Source organism: Nelumbo nucifera, chromosome 6 (assembly GCF_055504915.1).
Source record: "Nelumbo nucifera cultivar China Antique chromosome 6, China Antique-T2T, whole genome shotgun sequence".
NCBI lineage: Eukaryota > Viridiplantae > Streptophyta > Magnoliopsida > Proteales > Nelumbonaceae > Nelumbo > Nelumbo nucifera.
The window spans coordinates 52,131,406-52,157,538 of NC_142654.1; the positions used below are offsets into that span (position 1 = coordinate 52,131,406).

General features: G+C 37.5%; 1 protein-coding gene and 1 pseudogene across 3 annotated transcripts; one reads left to right on the top strand and one right to left on the bottom strand.

Moving 5' to 3' along the window:
* Window positions 1-1,254: 1,254 nt before the first annotated feature.
* Window positions 1,255-25,464, bottom strand: LOC104588005 (zinc finger (Ran-binding) family protein). Of its 3 annotated transcripts, none has more exons than XM_088889975.1 (7): window positions 25,074-25,464; window positions 22,295-22,559; window positions 22,094-22,172; window positions 21,312-21,403; window positions 21,044-21,219; window positions 3,816-3,896; window positions 1,255-1,513 (listed from the first exon to the last, which is right to left on the bottom strand). In XM_088889975.1, the coding sequence occupies exons 2-7, from the start codon at window positions 22,538-22,540 to the stop codon at window positions 1,468-1,470; spliced, it is 720 nt and encodes a 239-aa protein (XP_088746101.1). In that variant the 5' UTR covers window positions 22,541-22,559; window positions 25,074-25,464; the 3' UTR covers window positions 1,255-1,467. The 3 variants fall into 3 exon arrangements, with proteins under 3 accessions (XP_088746101.1, XP_010244096.1, XP_088746100.1); XM_010245794.3 differs by having other exon boundaries at window positions 22,295-22,689; XM_088889974.1 differs by lacking the exons at window positions 1,255-1,513; window positions 3,816-3,896 and adding an exon at window positions 20,223-20,271 and having other exon boundaries at window positions 22,295-22,689.
* LOC148791047 (THO complex subunit 5A pseudogene) lies at window positions 3,903-18,980 on the top strand (annotated as a pseudogene).
* Window positions 25,465-26,133: the final 669 nt, after the last annotated feature.

Genomic DNA, 26,133 nt, shown 5'->3' on the forward strand with positions numbered 1-26,133 from the left:
CGGAAGGGCAAATTTAAGAGACGTATCGGGATACTCCTAGATACGCATGGATATGGACAAAAAATTAAGATACGCATGAAAACACATGGAAATGCTATAAATACTCTAATAAATCATAAATAAACATCAATATCACTAAATATAAGACTTAAATGAGCTATTTATACATAAAAATCACATGTTTTAATGGGTTTTTATAAAAAAAACATATTATAATTAACAAATGGGAACAAAAACATACCATTTAATAAAATACTTAATTGAGTTCCAATCTTCCAAGTTCAACTTCAAATTTTAAATCTATTATAATTTACAAATTTAACATTTGAATCCCAATATGATGTTTAAAAGTTAAAACTTTATATGAAGTCATGAATCACATAAAAGTTCAATTATTATATAAATTATCTAATTTTAAGTGTTAATGTATTAGTAAATTAATTTTCAATTGTTATTATGAAAATTTTTATTTTTTTAAATATTTTTTTTCAATTATTATCGAATGCAAATATCCAATTAAATAAATAATAATTGTTTTCATATTTTTGAGGCCACAATTATATTAACATTCAAATTATAGATTATCATGTGAAATATATCAATGCCTTTTATTTGTATTTTTTAAACATTTTTAAAAATTACCAAAAAATCTTTTTAATTGTTTTAAACATTTTTCCAAGTGTTATCTAATCCATTTACAACCAAGCAAAGGCCCCTCCATCGACCATAGTGCTTAATTTCATGAGATGGAAAATAGAAAAGCTGTCCTCAATTTCAAGTTTTCAATAGAAGAGAATCGTTACCTTTTTTGCTCCTTTCTGTTTCCACTTGGACAGCATTGAAGATGGTAACCGTATTCCATTGTCACAAAGTACGGCTAATCTTTTGCTTATCCCTGATCCTCTCCCCCGACCTGAGTGTCGCGGCATCAAAAACATAATTAAAGAACTTATAGGGAAGGTTGTTTAGGGAAAGGATCTTCAGTCTCGATGTTACATTAATGGGCCTTTGATTAGTTGTATTCCTGTCACAAAGTTCTACAGCCTTGATGCCTGAGAAAACATCAAGCATTTATTTATGATGCTTTCTCATGTGCTCCATCTAGACTTGAAATTGCTTGCTATGTCAAAAGGGTGGGTCGTACCCATTAAGGAAGCAACAGTTTCTAAATGCAAACCTGAGGTGATTCACCAATTGCAGAGGATATAATTTTCAAAACAAGATATCAACAGAAAGAATTCAGTACTGCTCATCTGACAGCTATAAAATTTATCGATAGACCACTCTTAAAGTAGCATTGTTTATGACAAACCGATTTTTAATACCTTGGGAGGAAACAAAAAAAAAGAGTTAAAAATAACTGCAATTACAAGAAGCTTCACCTTTCTATTGCAACTTGATATCCAAAATAAACCTCAAGACAAACCAGTAAAAGTTACAACACCAAACCCTCCAAACAATTGCCACCTATGCATTTACAGGCTGACTAAGTGCATCTCTTTGAATTTTACACCTGAGAATAGCAAAAAGGATAACAAACTTTCAATTATTATGCCACAATAAGCAGATATGCTCCACCCACTAGATCCTAGAGAAAAACCTTATGCCTCGAGCTTGAAATGTAAGCTAGAAGACAAATCAATCCAAACAGATCCCTGCTGACTTTTAAACTATTTTAGATTATGAACTAATTCTAATTCTTTTTTGTAGCTGCTGATGCCACCACAGTCCACAGAAAATCGACAAGCCAATTTACCGCTATACAACAGAACATTACTTTTTAGAAGGTCCAAAAGTAATTCAAATTCTTCTAGTGTGAACGTACGGATCCCTTAAGTTTCAGGCTGTAGTTTTCTATGGTGCTTAAGTTGGAAAAGAATTATCTTCATCTCAGGTCAATGGATTTTTTTTTTCCTATTTCCCTAAGATTATACTAAACTGTACTTTGGTCTCAACTTTAAGAAAATTCATATCCAAGAGTGTTGTCTTCCCTCCTGAACTGTTTCAATTATCCAGTTGTTGCAAGCATTTCAGGAATTTTTTTTTGGATAGAATTCAATGACATTTTTTGAGGTCTTTGCTTTTTACCTATGTAGCACATACATGAAGATGTGTCTGGCACAGAGAATACTTCGGAACACCGATGCATGTCTATATTTTACAAGATATGTTTCAACCTTTAGTACACTTAGTGTTCTATATAAATAAGGTACTTCAAATAAGCTGATGTACATGGAGGGAAAAACTTATGTATAATATTTAGGTAATACTTGACATTCTGATGTGATACATTGTAAAAAGGTTATGGTTCAAAGAAAAAAAATTGGTGCATCTGACACATGAAAGATTGCATATACAATTGTAAAAAGGTTACATTGTAAAAAGGTTATGGTTCAAAGCCTAGACACTGGTCATGCATCAAAGACTAGGATAAAAATAGTTCATCTGTTCCCATTTTTAACGCACAGGCTATATGGCACAAACATTTTTGCAGCTCAGCAGAAACCAGGAATATGTGTTATATAGTTCAACAGTAGAAGAGATAAATGCTAGTATAGTAGCCAAGGAAGAAGAGAATAATCTGGGAAAGAATGAAAGCAAACAAAAGGAAGAGGAACTTTAGCTATTAATTGTTGACATAAATCTCGGGTTATCAAGATTGATGAGGGTTAGGGCATAGCACAGAATTAGATAGTAAGAATTGGATGGAAGGTCCTACAAATAAGTACAAAAGAGTTGTCAAGAGAAGGGGAGTGAAGCCAAGAGTTCAGATGGCAGAGACAATTGGTGGGGAGTCTCAAACCCACACCGAGCCAGAGACTCAGTCAGTGGTCTTTTCTTTAGAAAAGTACAAGGAGGAATCTAAAACTTTTGTGGAAGTCCAGGACGCTCACCCAGAAGGAAAGATGGGGAGGCAAGTAAGTGTGACCCTTGGGGAAATAGTTAACAGAGCTGTAGAGGTTGGCAAGGGGCTAGGGTTTTCTTTTTTTTTTTTTTTTTTTTTTTTTGGGGGGGGGGGGGCGGGGCGTGGGGAGGCTTTTGCTAGAAAAGCTTTTGAGGAGTTTGAAAAAGGAGGAAAGGATGAATACAGTTCGTAATAGGGGAAGGCGGAGAGAGCTGGAATGAGGATGATGATGGACAAGAGGAAGTGTTTGAAGGGGAGGATTAATAGAGGAATGGAGGTTTATGTAAGGGGTCTCATGAACCTTCCAATCTTTTGTATGTCTAAGTGTGTTAGGTAGTTGGTGTTTCTGTTACTCATTTGAGGTTGTTGTAGGGATCGGATGAGTTGTAACTTTTGTTAGAGGTGTTTTAGTTTTGTCGATATCTTATCACCTTCCTTTTGTGCTTTTTTTAATGAAATCCTTTTTCTTTGTTATCTTACAAAAAAAAAGAATTGAATAATGAAAATCATAATAAAAAAAGAAAGAAATGAAATTAAAGGGTTAAGATAAATAAAATAAGGTTAAGGACCATTATATGAAATAAAAAGAGATGCAATCAGAGGTTGAATAAAAGAGATGACTAAGGAATATGTTGTGGGAAGGGCAGTAATTGACCAAATTTTCCTGCAGAAGTGACGGCATCCGTTCATATGCCAGTGTCATTGCTTCTGGAGGATGCTCCAAAGGATGTAAAAGCAATAATGCTCAGTTGTGGCTTGTCAATATGATTCCAGAGAAGAGAGTGCAATAAGTGATGCTGCAAAATCTCTTCATAAAGCCATGGTCCACGGTTTGAAATGGCCTAGATTCTTAAATCACTAAATGACCAAAAATTTTCAGTAAACTATGTGTAGAAACTAAGATACATACCTATTACATTGTGATCTAGAAGCAAAATTATGATTATTGCAATTTGTGCACATCCAATCTCCATCACGCCATTGCTTTGCACTGCCAAGCAGGGGAGAGAGTCAGACAGACATAAGTTCCAAACATTAATTATTGAAGCATGTAGTATGTAAATTATCCATTTATCTTTAATTCCCAACAAATTCAGTAAAATAATCCTATATTTCAGCAATACTGTTCTAACATGTAAAATCTAATTTGCTTTTGTTAAAAGCATAATATCTATATGCAGCCTCCAGTACTCTTTATCAGGAGACAAGTCACAGTGATGGGAATCAAGCAGCCCATCTCTAAGCATTTAACTGCATACAATGTTATCCACAAATTCCGCTACATCCCAAAAACCACAACCATAGGATATACCCCTTTCGAATCTTCAAACTCCATAGACCACAAAATGTAGTCAAGAATAAACAATCTGATTTGAAAAATGAGCCGATCTCGTCTTTCACCACCCTGTCCTCTTCCACTTCTGGGATTGGGTGGAACTTGGGTCTAAGAAGGGATTTGAGGGACTCAGACCTCGATAGTATTTCGAGCCTTATTGCTCTTTTTGATAACGTTGTCTTAGACCCCACTAGGGCGGATTCTAGAATTTGGACACCTACCCCCAGTGGCATATTCTCTCGTGCTTCGTTCTTCAAAGTCTTTAAGTCAGTCCACCAGTCCTACCTTCCCTCCTTTCCCTGTTGGTGAGGTTTGGTGCAGAGCAATGCCTCCTAGGGTTGGTAGTTTTTGTTGGGAAGCTTATCTGGAAAGAATCAACACTAGTGATCTACTCCAAAAAAATAGACCCAATACTTGCTTGTCACCTCAATGGTGTGTGCAAAGCGGATGGGGAGACTGGTTTTCACCTACTGGTGTCTTGCCACTTTGCGAGGTCAATTTGGGATTGGGCTTACTTCTTATTTGGATGTAGCTGGAATCCCCCATTAGATTTACAGGACCTTTTCTCCCCTTCCTTCTTCAGGTGGCAGATAAAAAGGGGAAGGATAATGTGGAGAGGACTAAGGGCTGTAGTATGTTGGACACTGTGGGAAGAAAGAAACTCCAGGATATTCTCAGAAACCCAAAGAGGAGTAGCAGATCTGAGGGCTATCATACATATTAGGGCGGTACAGTGGCTGAAATCTTTGGAACTATTCACAGGTTACACTGTGGATGACATGTTGAGGAAGTGGGGTGAAATTGCAAATTGCACACAGACCAAGTCAGAAATGAATGTGGTTTGGACTCCCCCACCTGGTGGATTCTTGAAATTAAACTTTGATGGGTGTAGTAGGGGAAATCCGGGACAATCGGGGATTAAGGGTGTTTTTAAGGACGAAAATGGGGTCATCTCTGCCATGTTCTCAGGCCCAATTGGAGTGGGTGACTCCCTTAGAGCTGAGATCTTTGTAGTTATGGAAGGAGTCTAGAAAGCTAAGGAGTTGAACATCAAGAAACTCATAAATGAAGGGGATTCAAAGGTGGTGATAGGGTGGCTGACTAAAGATCAAAATGGTTTATGGAAGTACAATAATGAGAGGAGGAAATTCAAGTGGCTGGTGCGGGAGATGGAAGTTAAGACATGTTGGGTTAAAAGATCGGCTAATTCCCTAGCTGACGGTTTAGCTAAACAAGGGGCAGAAAGGGATTCACTGTTTTGGGCTAAGCTGTAACTTTAGTGTCCTCTTTTCTTTTTTCCTTTCATGAGGCTCTTTGTGGCTCTTGGAAGATAAGTGTGTTTGTTTCCCTCTTGTAAATTCTTTATTGATGATTTAATGAAAGTGTTATTGATCAAAAAATAAATAATCAATCTGATATTTGCACATGATCCTCTAATTAGATGCTTCTTCCCTTTAAAAAATATGGTTTTTTGCCCTTCCATATTACCCAACAGATGGTGAAATGAATAACTGGTGTTACCACGGCACAGGTGCCAAGAAAGTGTCAAGAGGTGTCTGGAGTGTTCGACTCTAAAAGCTCTGACAACATGACATGGCTATGCAAAAATATATAAATAATTTAAACTAGAAAAATGCAAAACAAAAAGAGAGTATTAGATGGTTTTTGAATAATGACTATTGGAATCTCTCAAAAATAATTAAAAACTTAAAGACATAAGACTATAACCAAACAGAAATACAAATGTGTACCATAAAACTACACAGAATGCAAATTTTCTAAGCATTACAAGTTGCAGTAGAAATATAAGATCATGTATTACAACGCTGCAAAGGCTACATTTCATTTTTTTTTTTGATGAATAACAACATTTCATTACTTAATCATAAAAGTAATAACAGAGAGGAAGATAAACTTTCTTATCTTCCATAAGGAGTTTAACACTCCTAAGAACAAAAAGGAAAAAAGTTCACTTGTGCCCAAAACATTGACTCCCTCTCGACTCCTTGCTTAGCTAATCCATCCGCAAAAGAGTTGGTTGATCTTTTCACCCAGCTATTCTTAACTTCCATCTCTTGAACCAGCCACCTAAACTTCCTCATCTCGTTACTGTACATCCATAATCTGCTGTTTTCTTTACTTAGCCACCCTACCACAACCTCTGAATCCCCTTCAATGATGAGTCACCCACTCCAATTGGGCTAGAGAACATGGCGAGACAAACCCATTCTCATCCCTAAACACACCTCCAATCCCCGATTGTCCAAGATTCCCCCGACTACTCCCATCAAAGTTTAGTTTTAAGAAGCCAGCTGGTGGGGGAGTCCAAGACACATCCAAGATTGCTTTGGTATAGGTGCAGTTAGCAATCTCACCCAACTTCCTCAACAAATCATCCATTGTAAAGTCTGTAAACAGCTCTAATGATTTCAGCCAATGTACTGCCCTTATATGGATCAATTCTCTCAATTCTTCATTGCTTTTTCTACTTCAGAAAAGATTTTGGAATTCCTTTCCTCCCATAGGGCCCAACAAACTGCAGCCCTCAAACATCTCCACATAGTCCTTCCCCTTTTCCTTTGGCACCTGAAGAGAGAAGGGGAAAAAAGGCTTTGCAAATTTGATGGAGGATTCCAACTACACCCAAAAAGGGATAGTGCCCACCCCCAAATGGACTTTTAAGCACAAAATAGAAATTCAATGCCTTGCATAAAATGGAAACTGAAGGGCAATCTAAGGAAAATGTAGAAATAGAGAGAGATGATGGACAGATGGAGTGAAACACAATTTATTTTTTGATATAGAGGCTAAAGGTTCCAAAAACATATTTATAAGATGAAATAGATTAAGGATATACATAATAATAATAAGAGAAGCCATTATATAAAAAATAACTAATGCATATTAATAACATAAGAGGTTTTTTTTTTCTATTCTGACTTGACATGCTTTTCAACCATTGCATGACAATACCAAGTGCTGGTTTCAGCACAGCATGTGCAAAGGTGTGCATTTTCTCGATACATTCCTCAAAAAAATCTGATTCATGTGGATTCTTCCCCAATAACAAAGAGAGATGGTGGAATTGTCAATTAAGCACAATTTTACAAAGAAATATCCCACTTGGTGCCATGAAAAAATGACAATACCTGCCAAATCCTTGAGTATGCCATGTCCAGGTAAAGTTGAGGATAAAATGCAGCACAAATTCTACTACCTTCTGACCTACTCCAAATCCTTGACCATGTTTCAAAAGTTTATTAGTGTATCCTACACTAAACATCCCCTTTCTAAACAAAGAGAAAAGGATATCCTATGTGTTTACAGCAATGTTATGTTTTAGGAGGTCAATGGTGTTCTCCTCCTCCCTACACATAATGCACCTGTTTATATTAACAGAAACTCTTAAATGTGCAACTTTTTTCTGATTCATCTTGCTTATTTAATGAAAGAAGTTCCCAGCTTTGTTATTCATGTTTGAATTTATAAGTTCTATTATCTGTTCAAGAATATCCAGATTTTATTTCTGGACATCATTTTAGGGATTTCTTTGATTTTTCTTTTTCCCTTTTAACAATTTTTGTAGGTCTTAGAAGTTGGAATTTATCGCTGATAGTTTCTTCCTTATGTAAACATAATTAAAATGGTTTAAGATGATGGTAGAGAAGTAAGGGCCCATAACTTTCAAGGTGCAGAGGCAAGGCTGGGCAATAGGGGGGGTACCATGTCACCTAGGTGATGGAACTTTTTTGAATACAAACCATAAATCCTAGGGTAATTCCCTAAGTTCTATAGCAAGCAGCAACCATCTTTCACTATATAATCTTCATTATATATATATATACTTCATTTAAAACATAGAAAATCAACATATTCATGAATGGAAATAAATTTCAGAAAATAGTGGGGCTGAACCTCTATTTTTGTCCTGGAAAAAGAAGAAAAGAAAATAAAGGATGAAAGAAGAAAATCAATATGTGTTGATTGGACAAAATTTTGAAGTCTTCAAGGGTTCAAGACAGTATACATCTTGATTGAAGTATTGAACTGTTATGGATGCATTCCTCGAGAAGACGTACCGTCGCCACCGGCAGCAACAAGCACCTGACCCACCGCCAGCAGCAGCAGTGATTCAATGATTCTCATCATACCCAGTTCGGCAACAGCAGCCTTATCTAGATTAGATTAGATCATCTTGCCTGTTCTTATCTTATTGTTCTTATCTTATTCTATTGCTCTTATCCTATCTTGTTAGTACCTTATCAGATTAGGATTAGCTTATCTTATCCTTAACAAGATAAAACTGGAAGTCTCCCTATTCAGCAAGGAGACTCCCTTTGATGAGGACTCTTGTAATCTCCTATTTAAGGAGACCCCATTATTGAATGAGGATATCGAATATTCAGTTTAAGTGAGTTAGGAGAGTTGGTGATCTCTTGGACAAATCACCAGAGGCGCCAAGATAGGTTCATCAAGAGCAGGAAGGAACAAGGGAAAACAGGAGGTTTTCCCCGTGGACCGACCCGTGATGAGATCCTATACCCGGGCCCACAACAACTTGGTATCAGAGCCTACCGTCATGGGAGATCTGGAGCCGCTATCATCCAGGGTCTACGAACTGGAGCATAGGCTCGCAGAAACTAGCATGGAGGTTCGTGAGGTCAAAGACGATGTCCGGAAGCTGCGACGCTTGCTGGAATCGTATTTCTCTAACAAGGAGAGGAATCCAGAAGGGGCTGTAACCACAAACAGCCGCCGACCAGACTTGACGGAGTCGTCCGGCGAACAGCAGGTCGTCGCCCCGGTAGCCGCAGTCATCCCCAAGTACAGCAGGCTGGAATCCCCGTCGTGCAACAGCAACGGAGACCCCTTAGGCTGGCTGTATCACTGGGAGCAGTTTTTTCGAAATCAACGGACAGATGACCGGGATAAGGTAAATCGTTCTATATTGCTAGAAGAGGATCGTGTTAAAGCAGAAACAGAACGTGCTAAGGCACCAGTAGATTTCACTACATTGCAGCTCCACAATTTGATGTATGAGAAAATTCAATTTGTGAAAGCCATAAAGGTGCGCAAAGATTTCAAGTCAAAAGTATCCGGATATTGAACTTGTGCCTGAAGAAGAGTTTTTCAGTTCAGCCCCTCAAGATATTAAAGGATCTGTACTATCAAAAGATAGTGCACATGACCTGATGCTAAGGCGGCTTAATTTTGAGCTTTTCCGGCGAAAAGAACTCTGCAAACTTTGTGAGAAACTAGAGCAACACAAGAGAAGCCTTATGGAGACCATTGCACACCGAAAGAAGTTCCTTTCAAGTTTCCCGAAATCTCTAAAGAAAGCATCCTGGCCTGTCCAACACCAACTAGGGGTTCTGCATACAAAGAAATTAAAGCAGCATAATTTAGCAGAATTACTGCCACCTCCACTCTATGTGATTTACTCACAATTGCTAGCTCAGAAGGAGGCATTTGGGGAGAGTATTGAATTGGAAATTATAGGAAGCATGAAGGATGCTCAAGCCTTTCCCACCAACAAGCAATTAAGGACAATGGTGTTTCTACAAATACAGAAATGAATAAGTTGGAGGATGATGCGCCTGATGAGGAAGAGGAGGGCCAAAGAAGGAGAAAGCGGCCAATGAAAGTTATTGGAAAAGAGAACCTTGACCAATCAGGAATCTATCGATCTCATCCTCTTAAAATCATCCTTCATATACATGATGATGAGGTTTCAAATCCCAAGCCTGCAAAACTGGTTACTCTGAGGTTTGAATACTTATTGAAGTTGAATGTTGTATGTGTTGGGATTGATGGCTCTCAAGAAGGACCTCAGAACAACATCTTATGCAACTTGTTTCCTGATGATACTGGTACTGAGCTTCCCCATCAGTCAGCTAAGCTCTTTGTTGGTGTTGCTGTTGAAGTCTTGGTAGAATGGTGTAATTTACCATCGGCCGAAGCCACATGGCTCCCATTGGCAGAGTTCCACGCCACATATCCAGAGTTCGAGCTTGAGGACAAGCTCGTAGTCCAGGAGGGGAGTAATGTTATGGACGCATTCCTCGGGAAGACGTACCATCGCCACCGGCAGCAACAGGCACCTGACCCACCGCCAGCAGCACCAATGATTCAATGATTCTCATCCTACCCAGTTCGGCAACAGCAGCCTTATCTAGATTAGATTAGATCATCTTGCCTGTTCTTATCTTATTCTATTGCTCTTATCTTATCTTGTTAGTAGCTTATCAGATTAGGATTAGCTTATCTTATCCTTAACAAGATAAAACTGGAAGTCTCCCTATTCAGCAAGGAGACTCCCTTTGATTAGGACTCTTGTAATCTCCTATTTAAGGAGACCCCATTATTGAATGAGGATATCGAATATTCAGTTTAAGAAGTGAGTTAGGAGAGTTGGTGATCTCTTGGACAAATCACCAGAGGCGCCAAGATAGGTTCATCAAGAGCAGGAAGGAACAAGGGAAAACAGGAGGTTTTCCCCGTGGACCGACCCGTGACGAGATCCTATACCCGGGCCGACAACATGAACCCTAACAAATAAGAAAGATAATAAAAAAATTAATATTTTAACTCAAACCGAATAGTTCAATTTAATAATCTATGTTTTATTTTATTATAATTTCAAAAAGTTAAGAACGTAAAAGCATCCAAGAGTACCATGTAAAAAATATCTTGGCAATTAAGTGAGGCGACCCTCCATGAGTGCCATATCACCTAGGTATCAGTCTACATGTTAACCTACCTTGGTATTATCTGATTGTCATAGTTAGGTAGTATATCCTTGAAGTAGTCTTTAATTTATATGATAGTGGGTTGTTCTTGTATCATTTGGTATAGCAACGCACGCATACCTTCATTAGGCCATTTGGTTTTTCATTTGATTGATAGCAACATCTTTGTGTTTTATTGGATGATTGCAAAAAATTGTTCTATGTGAACTCATGAAAATCTTATCACCCAGACATGCACTCACTGGGTGGGTTTTTTTAGAGGCCACAAGTGGTGTTATGAATATGTGAACTCAACACCCCACATGTTAGGCTATCCTCATATTTCTTGATATTCCTAGTGAGGTAGTGGATCCTAGACATAGTCTACTCTTTATCATATGATAGCGGGTAGTTCATGTATCACACCTAGGGTAGAAACAACAAGCATACACTTGCTAGAATCTTTATGTTTTATTGGACAGTTGCAAAAAAGTATTGTAACCATATGAACTAATCGAACCAAATCACCTAGCCATGCACACACAAGGTGATTTGGTTTTAAGCCCCTATTTGGGAGTTCTATTGGATAAATAAATGCTTATAGAATAAGCCTAATAAGCACTTATCAGTGGTCTGTGAAAAAACACTTCTTTCAAATGCGGGTAGTATAGGTATTTTGAAAATTACGTGGTGGGCCAAGACAAGCCAAAAACACAATAAGCACTTTTTCAAAAACCACTTAAACATGTTTACAATATTTTGCAAGTTCACATGACTCACAATGAAGACTCAACAAAGGTATTCCCTTAAACATGTCGGGAAACAAATGACTTAAAGAAGAAAAAGGTAAATGACCAAACACAAATGACATAACATGACTCTATCAATTGACTTTGATAAAACACTCCAAAGCTAATCCATTAGGTGGTCCAAGACTTCTAATGGATTAGCCAAAAACACATGACTACAATATTTTGGAAGTTCACATGACTCGCAATGAAAACTCAACAAAGGTATTCCCTTAAACATGTTGGGAAACAAATGACTTAAAGAAGAAAAAGGTAAATTACCAAATGCAAATGACATAACATGACTCTATCAATCGACTTTGATAAAACACTCCAAAGCTAATCCATCAGGTGGTCCAACACTTCTATAAGGTGAATTCAGCAAGTATATTCCATTTGCCTCATGGCTACTCCCAATCATCCTCTGAGATTTTAGATCCCAGAAAACACAATGAGTAAGAAAGAAAGTTATGTTGCAGTTCATGGATTTAGTCAAGCTACTAATAGATCAGACAAGAGGTTGGTATTAAGCTTAAGGACATGAAGAATAAAGGATAAAACAAGGGTGTCAGAGGCTTTCGTATCTCCTTTGCTAGAGATAGGGGCAAGGGATCCATCAGCAAGGGATATCTTCTCTCTACTACAGAGGAGCTCGTATGAACAAAAAATGTTAGATATGTTGGTCATGTGATCTGATGCACTAGAATCAATAACCCAAGGGATTTTATGATTACCTAAAATAGTAGTATGATTTGCAGAAGCACAAGTACCTGAGTGGGCAAATGCGGATGAAGAAGTGCTGCCTGAAGGGGTGGATGTTGCAACAGTGGTCTCCAAATGATTAATTAGCCTCCCAACTGCTCCATAGCAGATTTCTTTTCTTTTTTTTATTTTTTTGGTCAATAACAGTGAATTATATTAAAGATGGAGAATTAAATACCTAAGGAGCTAAAAAATCTTAACTCCCTAAAACATCAATGTACACCCAAACCGTAAATCAATTACAAAACAGCCCAAAAAATAGAGTTTATGTTCACCCCTTGCCTAGCTAAACCATCTGCCAATGAGTTTGCACTTCTCTTTATCCAGGTACAACTAACTTCAATGTCCTTAGTCAGCCACTTAAATTTCCTCTTTTCATTGCTATAGTTCCAGAGCTTGAAGTTGTCCTCTTTTAACCAGTTCATTACAATTTCAGAATCACTTTCTATGATCAATTTATTAATATGCATGCCTTTGACCCTTTGTACCCCTTCAAGAGCTCCTAATATCTCAGCCCTGGAGGAATCTCCCACCCCAATTAGACCAAAATACATAGCTAACAGATTCCCTTTCTCATCTCTTATCACTCCCCCTATTCCGAAGGTCCATGGATTGCCCAAACTACTGCCATCAAAGTTCAGTTTGATAAAGCCACGAGGTGGAGGGGTCCAACAAGGACTTGATGCTTTCTTAGCTCAAGCCGATTATGCAATTTCCTTCCAATTCCTTAGCATCTCATCAACTGAAAAATCTGCAAACAATTCCAAAGTTTTCAACCAATGTATCACCCTAATGTGAATAATCTCCAATATTACTTCCAAGCTTCTCTCTTTATCTAAAAAATCCGTGAATTTCTCTCCTCCCAAACAGTCCAACATACTGCAGCCCTAACACATCTCCACATGATCTTGGCCCTTTTTGTTGGGCAGTTGGGCATGGAAGTGAATAAGCTTTGCACATTCAAAGGGGGAGTCCACCTGTACCCAAACAAAGAAGTAAACCATTCCTAAATGGCTTTAGAAAACTGACAGGAAATTAGTAAATGGTATCCAAACTCACCATCAGATTTACAGAGGACACACCAATGAGGAGATAAACAGCTATTGGGTCTTTTTCTTTGAAGTAAATCTCCTATATTAACTCTTTCTAGAAAGGCTTCCTAACAGAAACTCCCAACCTTCGGAGGTATAGGTTGACACCACACCTCTTTAACAGGGAAGGACAGTCCAACAGAAGAAGGTTGTATTAGGGCCTTAAAGAAAGATGCATAGGTGTAGGAACCCGAAGGAGTGAGGGTCCAAATTCTATTGTTTGCCTTTGTTAGCTCTATGAAGATCCCTTCGAGGATGGATAATAAGGCTGAAATACAGCCTAACTCTATGCCCCTGATATCTCTTTGCAAACCCAGGTACAAGGAAGGAGGAAGCAGGTTCATTTTTAAGGGCAGAGGTAGCAAACAGAGTTGGAAATTGATCTTTCAAAGGGGAATCCCCAACCCAAACATGTTCCTAGAATTTAATTAGGTTGCCTGAGTGCAAATCATACCTTATCCACAGAGAGAATATGGGCAAAATAGCTTGAATAGCTTTCTAGGGAGATGCTCTTGTAGTCCTTGCTAGAATCCCAGAGTCCCATCCATTGTCTGCCACCCCATGAATACTTCCCACTATGGCACTATCTTAACCCAAAGTTTTTCTTTTTCCAATGAAAATCTTCATAGCCATTTCCCTAGTAATGCTAAGTTTCTATTCCTTATGTTCCCAATTCCAAAACCTCCCTCCTTACTCCTATACACCACCTCCCACCTAACCCTATGGTCCTTCTCCTCCCCCAGCTCCTAGAGAAAATCTCTCATAAGTTTTTCCAACATATTAGCCACCCTAACCAGAATCTTAAAGACTGACAAAAAATAAACAAGAAGGTTAGCTAGTGTGGACCTAATTAGAGTGATTCTCCCTCCAAGGGACAAATAGTTTTTCTTCCAATTGACAAGTCTCTTTTCAAACCTCTCCACAACCGGGACCCAAAATTCATCTTTCTAAGGATTATCTCCCAATGGCAAACCAAGGTAGTTTAAGGACCAATTAGATACTACACACCCCGAAATGTCTGCACACTCACATACCTCCCCTTCCCCCATATTAACTCCAACTATACAACTTTTCTCAAAATTCACTTTAAGGTTTGACATTTGCTCAAAAAGTTGTATAGTGAGCTTCAGGTTTCTAATCCTATTGAGATCCCCTCCTTCACAAAAAATAATCTGCAAATTGCAAGTGTGTGATTGGTATGTTCTCTCTTCCAACCCTCCATCCCCTTATTAAGTCCCTAGAATCTGCTTTGGAGATTAGTCTCCCCAACACTTCTGCGACCAATGTAAACAAAAAAAGGGAGAGGGGATCTCCTTGTCTAATCCCTCTCAAAGCTGGAAAATAGTCCACCACTGTCCCATTCAACAAGATGGAGTAAATGGCAATTCCTAATGCAGCCCATCAGCTATTTGCACCATTTATCTCCAAACCCAAAATTGATCATCACCTCCAACAGGAAAGACTGATCAACCAATTCAACAAGCCTTTTCCAAGTCCAATTTGCAAATCACCCCTTTTTTCCTGGATTTCTTGAAGTCTTCTAGACTCTCATTTGCTATAAGTATCTGATATGCTATCTACCTCCCCTTCGCAAAAGCTCCTTGGTTATTTGCTATGATTTCTAGGAGCACCTTCCTAATTCTAATGGACAACACCTTAGTGATGATCTTATATAGGTTGTTAACTAAGCTAATCAGCTTGTAGTCCTTCGGATGGTTTGCATCACTTTTCTTGGGTACCAAGGCAATGAAAGTTAGGTTTAGCCCAAGGTTAATCACTCCTCTAGTATGGAATTCATCAAATACCAGCCTTAGGTCCTCTTTTAGTATCTCCCAACAATCTTAATAAAAAGCCATTTTAAAACCATCTGGGCCCGATGCCTTTGATCTATCCATAGAGAATACCGCCTCCTTTATCTCCTCCAATTCAAATTTCTTTTCCAACCACTCCCTATCTTCTAGATTCAGTGTTGGCCATTCCAATCCCTCAAGCCACACCTTATTATTTAGGGGTCTTCTAAATATAGACCTAAAATGATCCGCAAATGCCATTGCAATCTCTCTTTGATTGGAAATTGTTGCTCCTTCAATCTCCAAACTTGAAATAATGTTTCTTCTCCTTCTTCCACTTGCCACAACATGAACAAACTTGGTATTCCTATCCCCCTATTTCAACCATTTGCATCTTGACTTTTGCCCCCAACTTATTTCTTCCTGAAGAAGATAGTCCTCTAGTTGTTTGCGCAATTTCCATCTTTGTTCCCTTTCCTCTTTTGTTAGGTAGCTCCTCCCTTCTTTGCTATTCAAGACTTCAATTTGTGTAGTCACATTCTGCTTCCTTCCTCCAATCTTCCATACTCTAAACGATTCAGATTTTTCTTCAACTTCTCTATTTCCACCTTCAGGTACTGTAGCAACATTTGCATTCTTAGGCTTCCCTATTTGACCATTCTTCTTAAGATTGTTCTTATTTTTATTCTGAAAGGGCCAAAACTTGTCTGGGAGAAGCTCTAGATGAAGTTTCCAACAAGTATCCTTGGTATGTTTCGGTTTCTTATGGTATTTACATATCACTTCTTTCTTCTCAGTCAGCCCTTTTGGCTTTATCCCAACATGTGCAAAATGCTCTGAAGGTGGTCCCTATAAATGTACTTGCCACCTACTTTCTTCACTGCTCACCACAGAATATGCTTGAGCAAGGGTGACTTCATCCTTGTCTAGAATATTTTGCTTAGTAAACTGCCATACTCTTCCTATTAGTTTCTTTCTACCAGTTTCCTGAATGTCTCTGCACCTATTGCTTTCCCACACAACTGTCTCCATAACATCAATCTCCTATCACAATGACTTCAACATGGAGTAGTAAACTGCCATACTCTTCTCCCCCTGTCTCAGATTGTTCACATCATTCTTTAACTTAGAGACTCTTGCAACATTTAACTTCTAAGAATATGTTTCTGTAACATTGTCCCAAATCTCCTTGATTGAAGTCATCCAAAGGTAATGCTGACTTATGTGAGGCTGCATAGAGTTGACTAACCATTCAATCACTGTGTAGTTCTCCTACATCCATTTTTCGTATGTAGGATCAGTCTCTTCAAGTTTCTTCTTATTGCCTGTGAGATACCCCAGTTTACCTCTATTGCAAACATAAATCCGTATAGACTGTACCCAGGCTAGGTAATTTGTTCCATCTAGTTTAATTGTAGTCACACTAGTCAAAAAGGAAGTTGTTGGACCAACCCCGGATACTAGAATCTGCTTCATCTCACTTCCAGATTGCTCCGTTGATCAAACAAAAATAAAAAAATAAGTTGTTCAGTCTTTATGAACCTAACTGAGGTTAGTCTAATACCTGAAGACTCAAAATCTAGGTTTCACTATACCCGACTGCCTGGGAGAAAGCGAGAAGCAACTACTCCTACCAGAGCTCTACAAACTTCTTCCAACCTCAACCACCCTCTTCTGGAAACCAAAAGGAACCCCCCAAGCCTTGAGCACCACGCCAAACCTTCTCTTTAACCTGTAACTGAGAATCTCTCTAGTTGGCTAAGGTTTTGGGCAAAAAATAGTAGCTTCACTTCTTAGCAATCTATAGCCAGCTTTGACTCTACAAACCCTCCACCAACTAGGCAAAAATAGTTCTCTGATCAATCAGAAACTTATTTCTCCATACACTCTTCTCATAGAAGGGCGTATGGGAAAAGAAAAGAAAAACATAAAAAGGAGGAAGGACCACTCTAATACCAAGATATGAATTAGTCCTCAAAATTTTATTAATTTGATCTAATCAAGATTAATTACATGTTTATCCTTAAGTGGGCAGCTAGCTCAACAATAACTTAAAGGAAATTAAAAAGAAGTTAACAGGCCCATTAACAAATATAAGAAATAAAGAGAACACTACTTAACAAAAAACAAGCACTATGGCCCATTAGGCCCGGTCTCTCTAAAAAGGCCAAAAGAAGTGTTGTGACCATGTGAACTCATTGCTCCACATGTTAAGCTATCTTTGTATTCCTTGATTGTCAAAGCAAAAGCAGCTGACCTTAGAGGCATAGTTTTCAAGGTGTCAAGACGAGGCTAGGTGATGGGATTTTTTTGAATAAAGCCCATCTTAAACTATTAATTATTTCCTATGTTTTTTTTTTAATTAAAGCTATGAATCCTAGGGTAATTTCCTAGATTCCATAGCAACCAGCAACTGTCTTTCACTATTAATTGTCTATAGTCTTGATAAAAAAATGTATAAGCTTCATATTAAACATAGAAAATCAATATATTCATGAAAAAATGGAAGAAAGAAAAGAATCTTCAAAAAATAGAGAGGTTGAGCCTCCATTTAAATGGAAGGGGTAATTTAACTTAAACTGAATAATTTAGTTTAATAATGTTTGTTTTATTATTATAATCTCAAAAAAATTAAGAATATAGAAGTGTCCAAGAGCACCATCTAAAAAATATCTTGGCAATTAAACGAGGTGACCCTCCCTGAGCATCTTATCGCCTAGGCTTCGCCTTGACAACTATGTAATGGCCACTATTGCTTATTTTATAGTTTGTTATTTAAATGTATGCTACCTTTTCTAGACATCACAAATGCATATTATTACTTTTTTTCTAGTGTGCTAGCGATACACACTCATTCTTTAGTTCCACTTCTCCACATCTCTCTTCCCTGAGTTAATTTTTTTTGGTCGTTTTCTCTCTACCGAGTTTGCATGCCAACAAAGTTCATGTTTGATTCATGTGGATAAAATGGGAAATGGACCTATGATTTCAAGAATGTCATGCATGACAAGACACCAGTGGCCATAAAGGAATTGATATTGACCAGGAAATTATGCAACATGATAAATCTCTAAGGTGGCATTTGATAAATCTGAAATCTAAAAAGTTACAAAGATATTATCTGTGTATGAAATCTGAAAAGCAGCATGAATGCTTTTCTACTTTTTAGAGGTTCTAAATAGTTAAGGTTGTTTGTGTTGGATTAATCCTATGGCATCTAAAATTCCCTGATTTTACTACTTTACCCCTAGAATAGACAATTTGGTAACTTTGAGTTCAATTTGCACTATTTCATAAAAAAAATTTATCAAATTCAAAATAATATTGAAAAATATGAATAAATAATAATAATTAATACCAATAAAAAATTAATAAAAAAAATTACTAGTTAAGATAATCAAGAATTCATAAAAATTATTAAAATCATTAATAATTAATGAAAAAGTAAAATAATTAATAATTAATACAAATAACAATTTTAAAAAACAAAATTATTAATTTCAAAATAATATTGAAATTTAAAAATACATATAAATTTAAAAAATAAAAAATGAATTATTAAAAAATAAAATAAATTCCACAGATCCATTAAATAATATTTAACAATTAGCAAATGAATATCTTAAAAACTATTAACATATTAAATAATTAATAAAAAATGAAATAATCAATAATTAGCAACAATCAAGACTAAGGGCCTATTCGTTTGCTCTGAAGTCTGACATATGAAAGTGTAATAATTACATTAAGATGTATATTGGTATTGGTGAACTTTTCTTTCCTCTGAACTCTGAATGCAGAGAATGTTGTTCTGAATTCTGAATTTTGAATTATGAAAACTATCAAATATCCATTTTGACCCCATATATGAGAGTTTTTATTTGTCTTTTTTGGGGTATCATTGGAAAACAAAAAGTTGTATGATTGCACTTTAAGAAATAAGAGATAAGAGGAAACGAACAACCAATTTTCTATTAAAGTTAAAAGATTCCTCTTAAGAGATAAGAGTTAAGAGGAAACGAATAGGCCCTAAAAGAATTGTGGAATCCCATCACCATTGTTCATCAATCCTTTTTCCCGAAGAGAGACAACACAACAAAATACAACACATTAAACCCAAATCGAAAAGACCAAACAGTAAAATCAAATCGATTCTGGATTCCCGTCACTTTCGTTCTTCTTACCTTGGATTGAGCATGAAGTTAGTGAAGAGAACCAAATACCAAACCAGGAACACCAGCACGTACAACTCCTACGTCTTAAGCGAAACCCCTAATTGCAACAACAAGATTCGAGAAAAAGAAGAATTCAGCTCTACCACCTGAATCAATGTAACAAAAACCCTAGAAAACATTGAGGGATTTCGCTTTGGGAAAAAAAAATTCTCTAGTCCAAATGGAGAAATTTGCATCACTTGATCACTTGAACACGATTTGGTAGCATAAATTTTGAGAAGCAGCACCAGGATACTAAACAAATGCGTCTATCTCCTGCAATTCGGAAGATATTCATGGCTGCAAAGATTGAATCAACTGGTTTTGTGCCCTAGATTTCAAATCGGAACTGAAGGAACGAAAAACGTCAAAAACGAGGAAGATTGTGAAACCGGATTGAAGAACTGGAAATGCAAAATGGCAAGAAAATCAGATGCAGCAGATGCTTTTCCACTTTGTAAAACCTGGGACTGAAAGTGCAGTGCGACAAGTCCCTTTGTCGTTCAAAGAGAAAGAACTCGAATGAGATAATTTTGGGTTTAAAACAGGGGCATACCTTGTCTTTTCGAAATTATCATGGGCACTTTGGACTTTGCACCAGGTCTGAAATGCGTCTAAGCGCATTAAGTGTTGGGCCGCGGTCTTAGAATTTCATATCTGAAAATACATTTCAGATCATCCTTTCAGACTCAAATACAAACACAAGTGGCGTCTGAAAAGTAACATTTCCAGACTTCAGAGGCCTGAAAAGTGTTATCAAATGCCACCTAAGATCTTTTTTCTTTTTTGATCAATACTTATAAATCTCTAAGATCAAGAAGGTACATTTTGTTGGAGGTTACAAGGGTATATTTGTAATGTTGATAAATTTTGGGGACTTGTATGTATTTATGAGAGGAAGAGGGGCATAAGTGAAATTCTGATATAATTGTGTCTTTTGCATATTTAAGCCATTGGTTGTGTGGAATTAGGGTTGAGTGAGAGTGGATATTTTGTTATGAGTCTGTAGAGAAATCAGCCATGTATCTCTTCTTATCATAGTGGATATTTTTCCCTCTCTTCCCATGGATGTAGGCTATCGAGTTGGACCACGTTAAATCTTGGCATTTTCCCTATTTCTTCTTCCTATTTTTTCTTGATTTACTATTTATTCTCTTTCCTGCTGGTTGACACATTTCAATAAGTCCCAAGCCGTCTCATAATTTGAGCCAGACTGACCACATAAACCATTGCTTTTCAACAGCAAGATTTGACCCAGAACCAACATGATGAAATTTGTATACATAAACAACAATAGAAAGAAGATACATAGTTTTTTCTATGCATGAATATAAATTTATCTGAATCAGATCCACTCTGAGAGACCATAATATATCTACAGCAACTAGTATAATACTGATCAAGGAAAACATTGTTCAGCTTATAGTACCCTTTCCCCAGAAGTGTAGGCATCGTTGCCATCTGTGGTAATTGCATTTGTACTTGTAAGATTGGTGCTGTTGCAAAATTTCCACTGGGATAAGGAGTATACAGCCCAGGTGCCTGATCACCACTGGATCCTCCAATCTGCTCAAATCCCTGATATGGTTGCTGCTGTCCATGCATCTGGTGTTTTCAGAACAGAAAAAAAAATGTAGAAAAACTGTCAGTGTCTGTATGTAATAGGACAAAAAAAATACAGTTTAAAATGATTGTACCAGAAGATTGTTCTTCATATCCCCTGCATTTAGCCTCTTGTTGTCCCACTCGTTGACAAACTCCTCTGATGCCAACCGTTTCATTCCAAGTGCTTCATACAAAGAATACAATAAACATCAGTTTTGCAAACATGACATATTACAAAAAGTGTAATTTCCTTCCCCATAAGGTTCAAAGTACAACTAATTTCTACAGTCCTAATGAGTTTAATTGTACACACTAAAAGAAGCTCTTAATATGAGATATGTAGAACAAATGGTAGACCTATCATACCTTCTCTACCAAAGTATAAATGAATATGCTTATTCAAATGGAAACATAAACATGTTAAAACTACAAAGATCAAAAATAAAGAAGCCTATTGATGATGCTCATAAACTATACGAAGACAACAAAAGATTGGATGTCTCTGCAATAACTTCTATTTTAGAGAATCAGTAACTGCGTCTCTGAAGAACATCAATGATGTTCCACCATCAACCTAATGAAGCTCACCCGATGGCATGAACACTACCTGATTTTGTTTCAAGAGAAATCAAATAGCAATCGACTAATGGAAACTTTTTAGAAAGGAGTCCAAATATTTTGTGCACAATCAATATGCTTCTCTGGAAATTGAGAAACAAACTGCCTACTGATAAGAATGCATGACAATATGTAATACAAATTATCCTCATTTTTTTATCAGAATGAAAGAGAACAAAAGAAAAATTGCATTACGACATATCAAACAATTATCTAACCTAATATAAACAACATATCACAAAAAAATAATACTTACTCGGAAACATATCTGTTACAGCTGCATTTTCTGCAGATGAAGGTGTAGTTGATGGTAAGGAAGCATTGCATTTTTTACACTGCACATAAAAGCAAATCTCATTCAAATATATCTTGCACGGAAAGCAAAGGTCTTAAAGAAATTCACTAAGCAAGTGCAAGGATGTTAAAGAACAGGATATCATTATGTTTAATGGCTTACTTGTGCACGGGAAGAGTAGTTGTGGAAACCACAGGAGCATATCCAGTCTCCATTGCGCCATCCTTTTGGAACCATAAGAACCTGATTTGTATTGTTTGTATATGGAAGTGAAGCACTACTACTCCCACCTAAAGGCCAACCAGAAGTTGACTGGACTCCATATTTATCAGCCACTCCAAGCGACCAATTAGGATTCAATGGAAATGATTGCTGAAGAGAAGGGTTGCTTGTTATCCCCATATTCATCTTCAGTCCTCCTTGTGCCCTGGCAAAATAATGTGCATAAGTCGGGAGAGAAACTCCAGGCATTGCAATTGCTGGCATTGCTGCTACCTCCTTTGGTTGCCCGCACTTTTTGCACTTTTCTCTTGACGCATAATTGTTGTTACTGCAACCTATTGATCCATTCCATACAACCCAACCAACGGTGCGGCCATCGAGAAGACAAGAAGCCAAGTATACGCACACCAACCAGCCCATCCCAAAACAAAAGATACATACAAAACACACGCACCACTCAACCCAATTGATTGCAAGTTCCTAATCTCATCTTGAGATAAAAAACAAATATCATATATGCAAGTGATAGTGTCAAACTAAAGACAAGAAGTAGCCGCATGATTTGCCAGTAATTATCTGCAGATTTATTCATTCGCAACGAGAATGCATAACAGCCTAGTCCTACAATATTATCTTCAAGTTTGTTGACCATAACAAACACAATTTATGTGTGTTCAACAAAAGACAAAATTTCATCACCTACTCAACAAGACTATTGGGAATGGGTTGTCACCTCTGTAACTGGGTCAACTGGGCAAGGAAACTCACTGGATAGTGGGATGCATATCAACATTAGGAGGAAAATCTTCAAAGCATGATACTTTGTTATTGGGTCAATCATGCCAGGGTACTCAGTAGATATTGACATGTATATCTCATTTCCATGCCAGTGGTTTTTAGTGACCCACTTGACATTTATTCAAAGAACCCAATGCATACATGAGAGAACTAAAAGAGAAAAGTTTTTACATGATTTAGAAGATGGTTAATTGAACTTCAAGAAATGAAGATTTATAATAAGAGTTATAAGGTAAATAATGGTTACAATTTAAAATAAGGGACTATCTTCCTAGGGAAAATTGTCTAGAAAAAATATCAAGATGAGTCAGGAATATCAGGATATAGTATGCCACATTACCCTCAAGCTGCAGAATCCTTAAAAGGACCTTTTTGAATTAAAAAGAAAAAAAGTTGAAACTTCAAGAGCTAGTATTACTTCTACAAACTCCAATAAAAGGTGCTGCATCAATTCAATGTGACTTTACCTATTTGACAATCTAGATTCGCCACATGGTCCATTCACATGGCTGAAATGGAAAAGGCTATCTAGAAAAGATTCTAGATAATACATCTATATGGACTTTATCCTTAAAAAGACCATTGGAACAGAACCAAGAAAAAATATTGGATGCTTCGTTTTCAAAAAAAAAAATGTTTTATTGAATCCATGTACCTTCCAGATAAGACAGAAAATCATATGCATATTAATTCTAGTATTTAGATATCCTTCCATAGTTGAATACTTCTCCATGCAATGACATGTCAACTGCTACTGCTTTCTGCATGTTTACACATTTTATATAAGTTCTGGGCCTGTCCAAAAAAGAGTTCAATAAAACTCCACCCTCAGTAATGTTGTGTTTTTTTATGGATCTTCCCAATATTTCCCACTTCAGAATAAAAAGCTTTAGTAGGCTCATCTTGCATGCAATAATCTTCCCACTATTTTTTGCCAAAGTAAAACATCATGCCATGAAAGATTGAAATACCACCATTAGACATTAGAATAAATATATAATTTCTTGATTAGTTCAGTTTTAATGTGCAGCTGACAGTCCAAAAGACCAGAATCATGATTTCTTGACTGTGGTGGTGTTTGGTATCGTGGTGTTGCATTCCCGTTTTGACTCCACCTAAGCACCACATAGGTGATTTGACTTTAACAATCAAACAAAACGTATTTGGTTGTACAGTTTATGCATGGGGGCATTGGAGAAAAGGTAAAAATTGGTATTTATTGTATCTGGTGGCCATTCCCACTTTATTTGTCCTGTGTGGTGCCTAACGGCACCTATATGTTTGAAATTACAACAAAACATTCTGCGGTTGGTACCAAATACCAAGTGGTCTGCCATAAGCTGGAAGCAACGCATCAAGCGTGTCACTCAGCTGAACGATAGTTGTTTCTAAGAATATAATCAAGAAACAGGTAGGAATCCTTTATGCATCAAAACATAGAGGAAATGCTCTAAACTTCAACTACCGGATCCTTCATAAATCGTCATATAAGCCAATGATTAGTCGGGTAAGACCACTAAACCCCTGGTGAACCTCCCATTACATACAAATTCTACTAACGAAATTCCAATAAACCCTAACTCCTATTTGAAAAGGCCAGTTCATGTAACACCCTCGATCAGTGATTCCTATGCGAAACTCCTACCATGCAAAAACTTCCAATCAATAAATTAGCAGCATATGCTCCAACCGCAAAATTATATCAAAAACGCTGAATTAATAAAACTAATGATATTGGAATAGAAAATATCCATGAGATGACCAAACCGATTGAAGTAAGAAACAAATAAGGCGAGAAAGCGATGTTTGTGAGACTATGTACGATTAATTAGTTAATCCAGTAAGATCCATCCAACATACTACAGAGTTACTGAGACTCCAAGAGGCGTGTGGAGGTAGAGTAAAGAAAGCAAGATCTAACCAGTGCAGATCCAATCACCAATGCGAGGGAGCCATTTAGAATCGGCAGGAGTTTTGGTGTCGACAAGAAGCCGAGGCTGTTTACATCTGTTGCAGAACGATCTGAACGCGTAGTTTCTGTTCCGGCACCCCGCGCATTCCCAATCTCCTTCTCTCCCTTCTCCCATTCTTATTGGTGTTTTTGGTCCCTGGCAAACGATCAACGAATACTATTGAGGTCGAAGTAGAGACTGCTGGGGACAGCCAGAGAGAGAGAGAGAGACTGAAAAGCCGGGAGTTCAGGTCAGGGATAGATCTGCTGATGTTGGGATGGAAAAGATAGATATGTTCAATGAGGATCCTCTGCAGTCTCCTCTCCACTACTTTATTTGTACTGAACCAAGCCAGCCCAGCCCCAGCGGGCAGCCGGGGTACTCACTTTGTACAGGGAGACAGGGGGAGAATCTCGCACGTGCTTGGACTTCAAAGCCTTTTAGTCTAATTTAACGAGGATATGGAGAGGGCCTACTGGGCCAACTTTTTTGGTCCCAGTCAGTCAAGGCCCATTATTGTTGGGTTGCCGATTCGCCGGTGTGTTCCATTGCTCTTTGCTCCTCACCTGGAATTGGAAGTTGGAACTGTTGGATGTTAGATTGTTAGAGCTGAAAATTTTCTGGATGGGCCGGGGTATTCTAGCGAAAGAGATCAAACAGCCCTCACAAGATTGCCTCCCACAATGTCCCACAACACATCCCCGCCCTGTATTGGAAACATCTGATGATGATATCAGAAATGACAGAAATGATGATGTTATTATTGGGAGATGTTCCCAATACACGGCAGAAATGTGCTGTGGGATGTTATACACGGTTAGAATGTGGTGTGAGACGTTATGGGGGTAATCTTGTGGGAGGCTGATTTGAATTCTAGCTGAAAGTTCAATTCTCTAAAAAGTCATAACGATTTGGGGGTGATTGGAAGGCGTAGACCATTAAACCTAGTTTTGCAACTATTAAACCTAATTTTGCATCCAGGCTGCGTTTGCACAATTGATTTCTTGAAAGTTGTTATTTCATTTCATG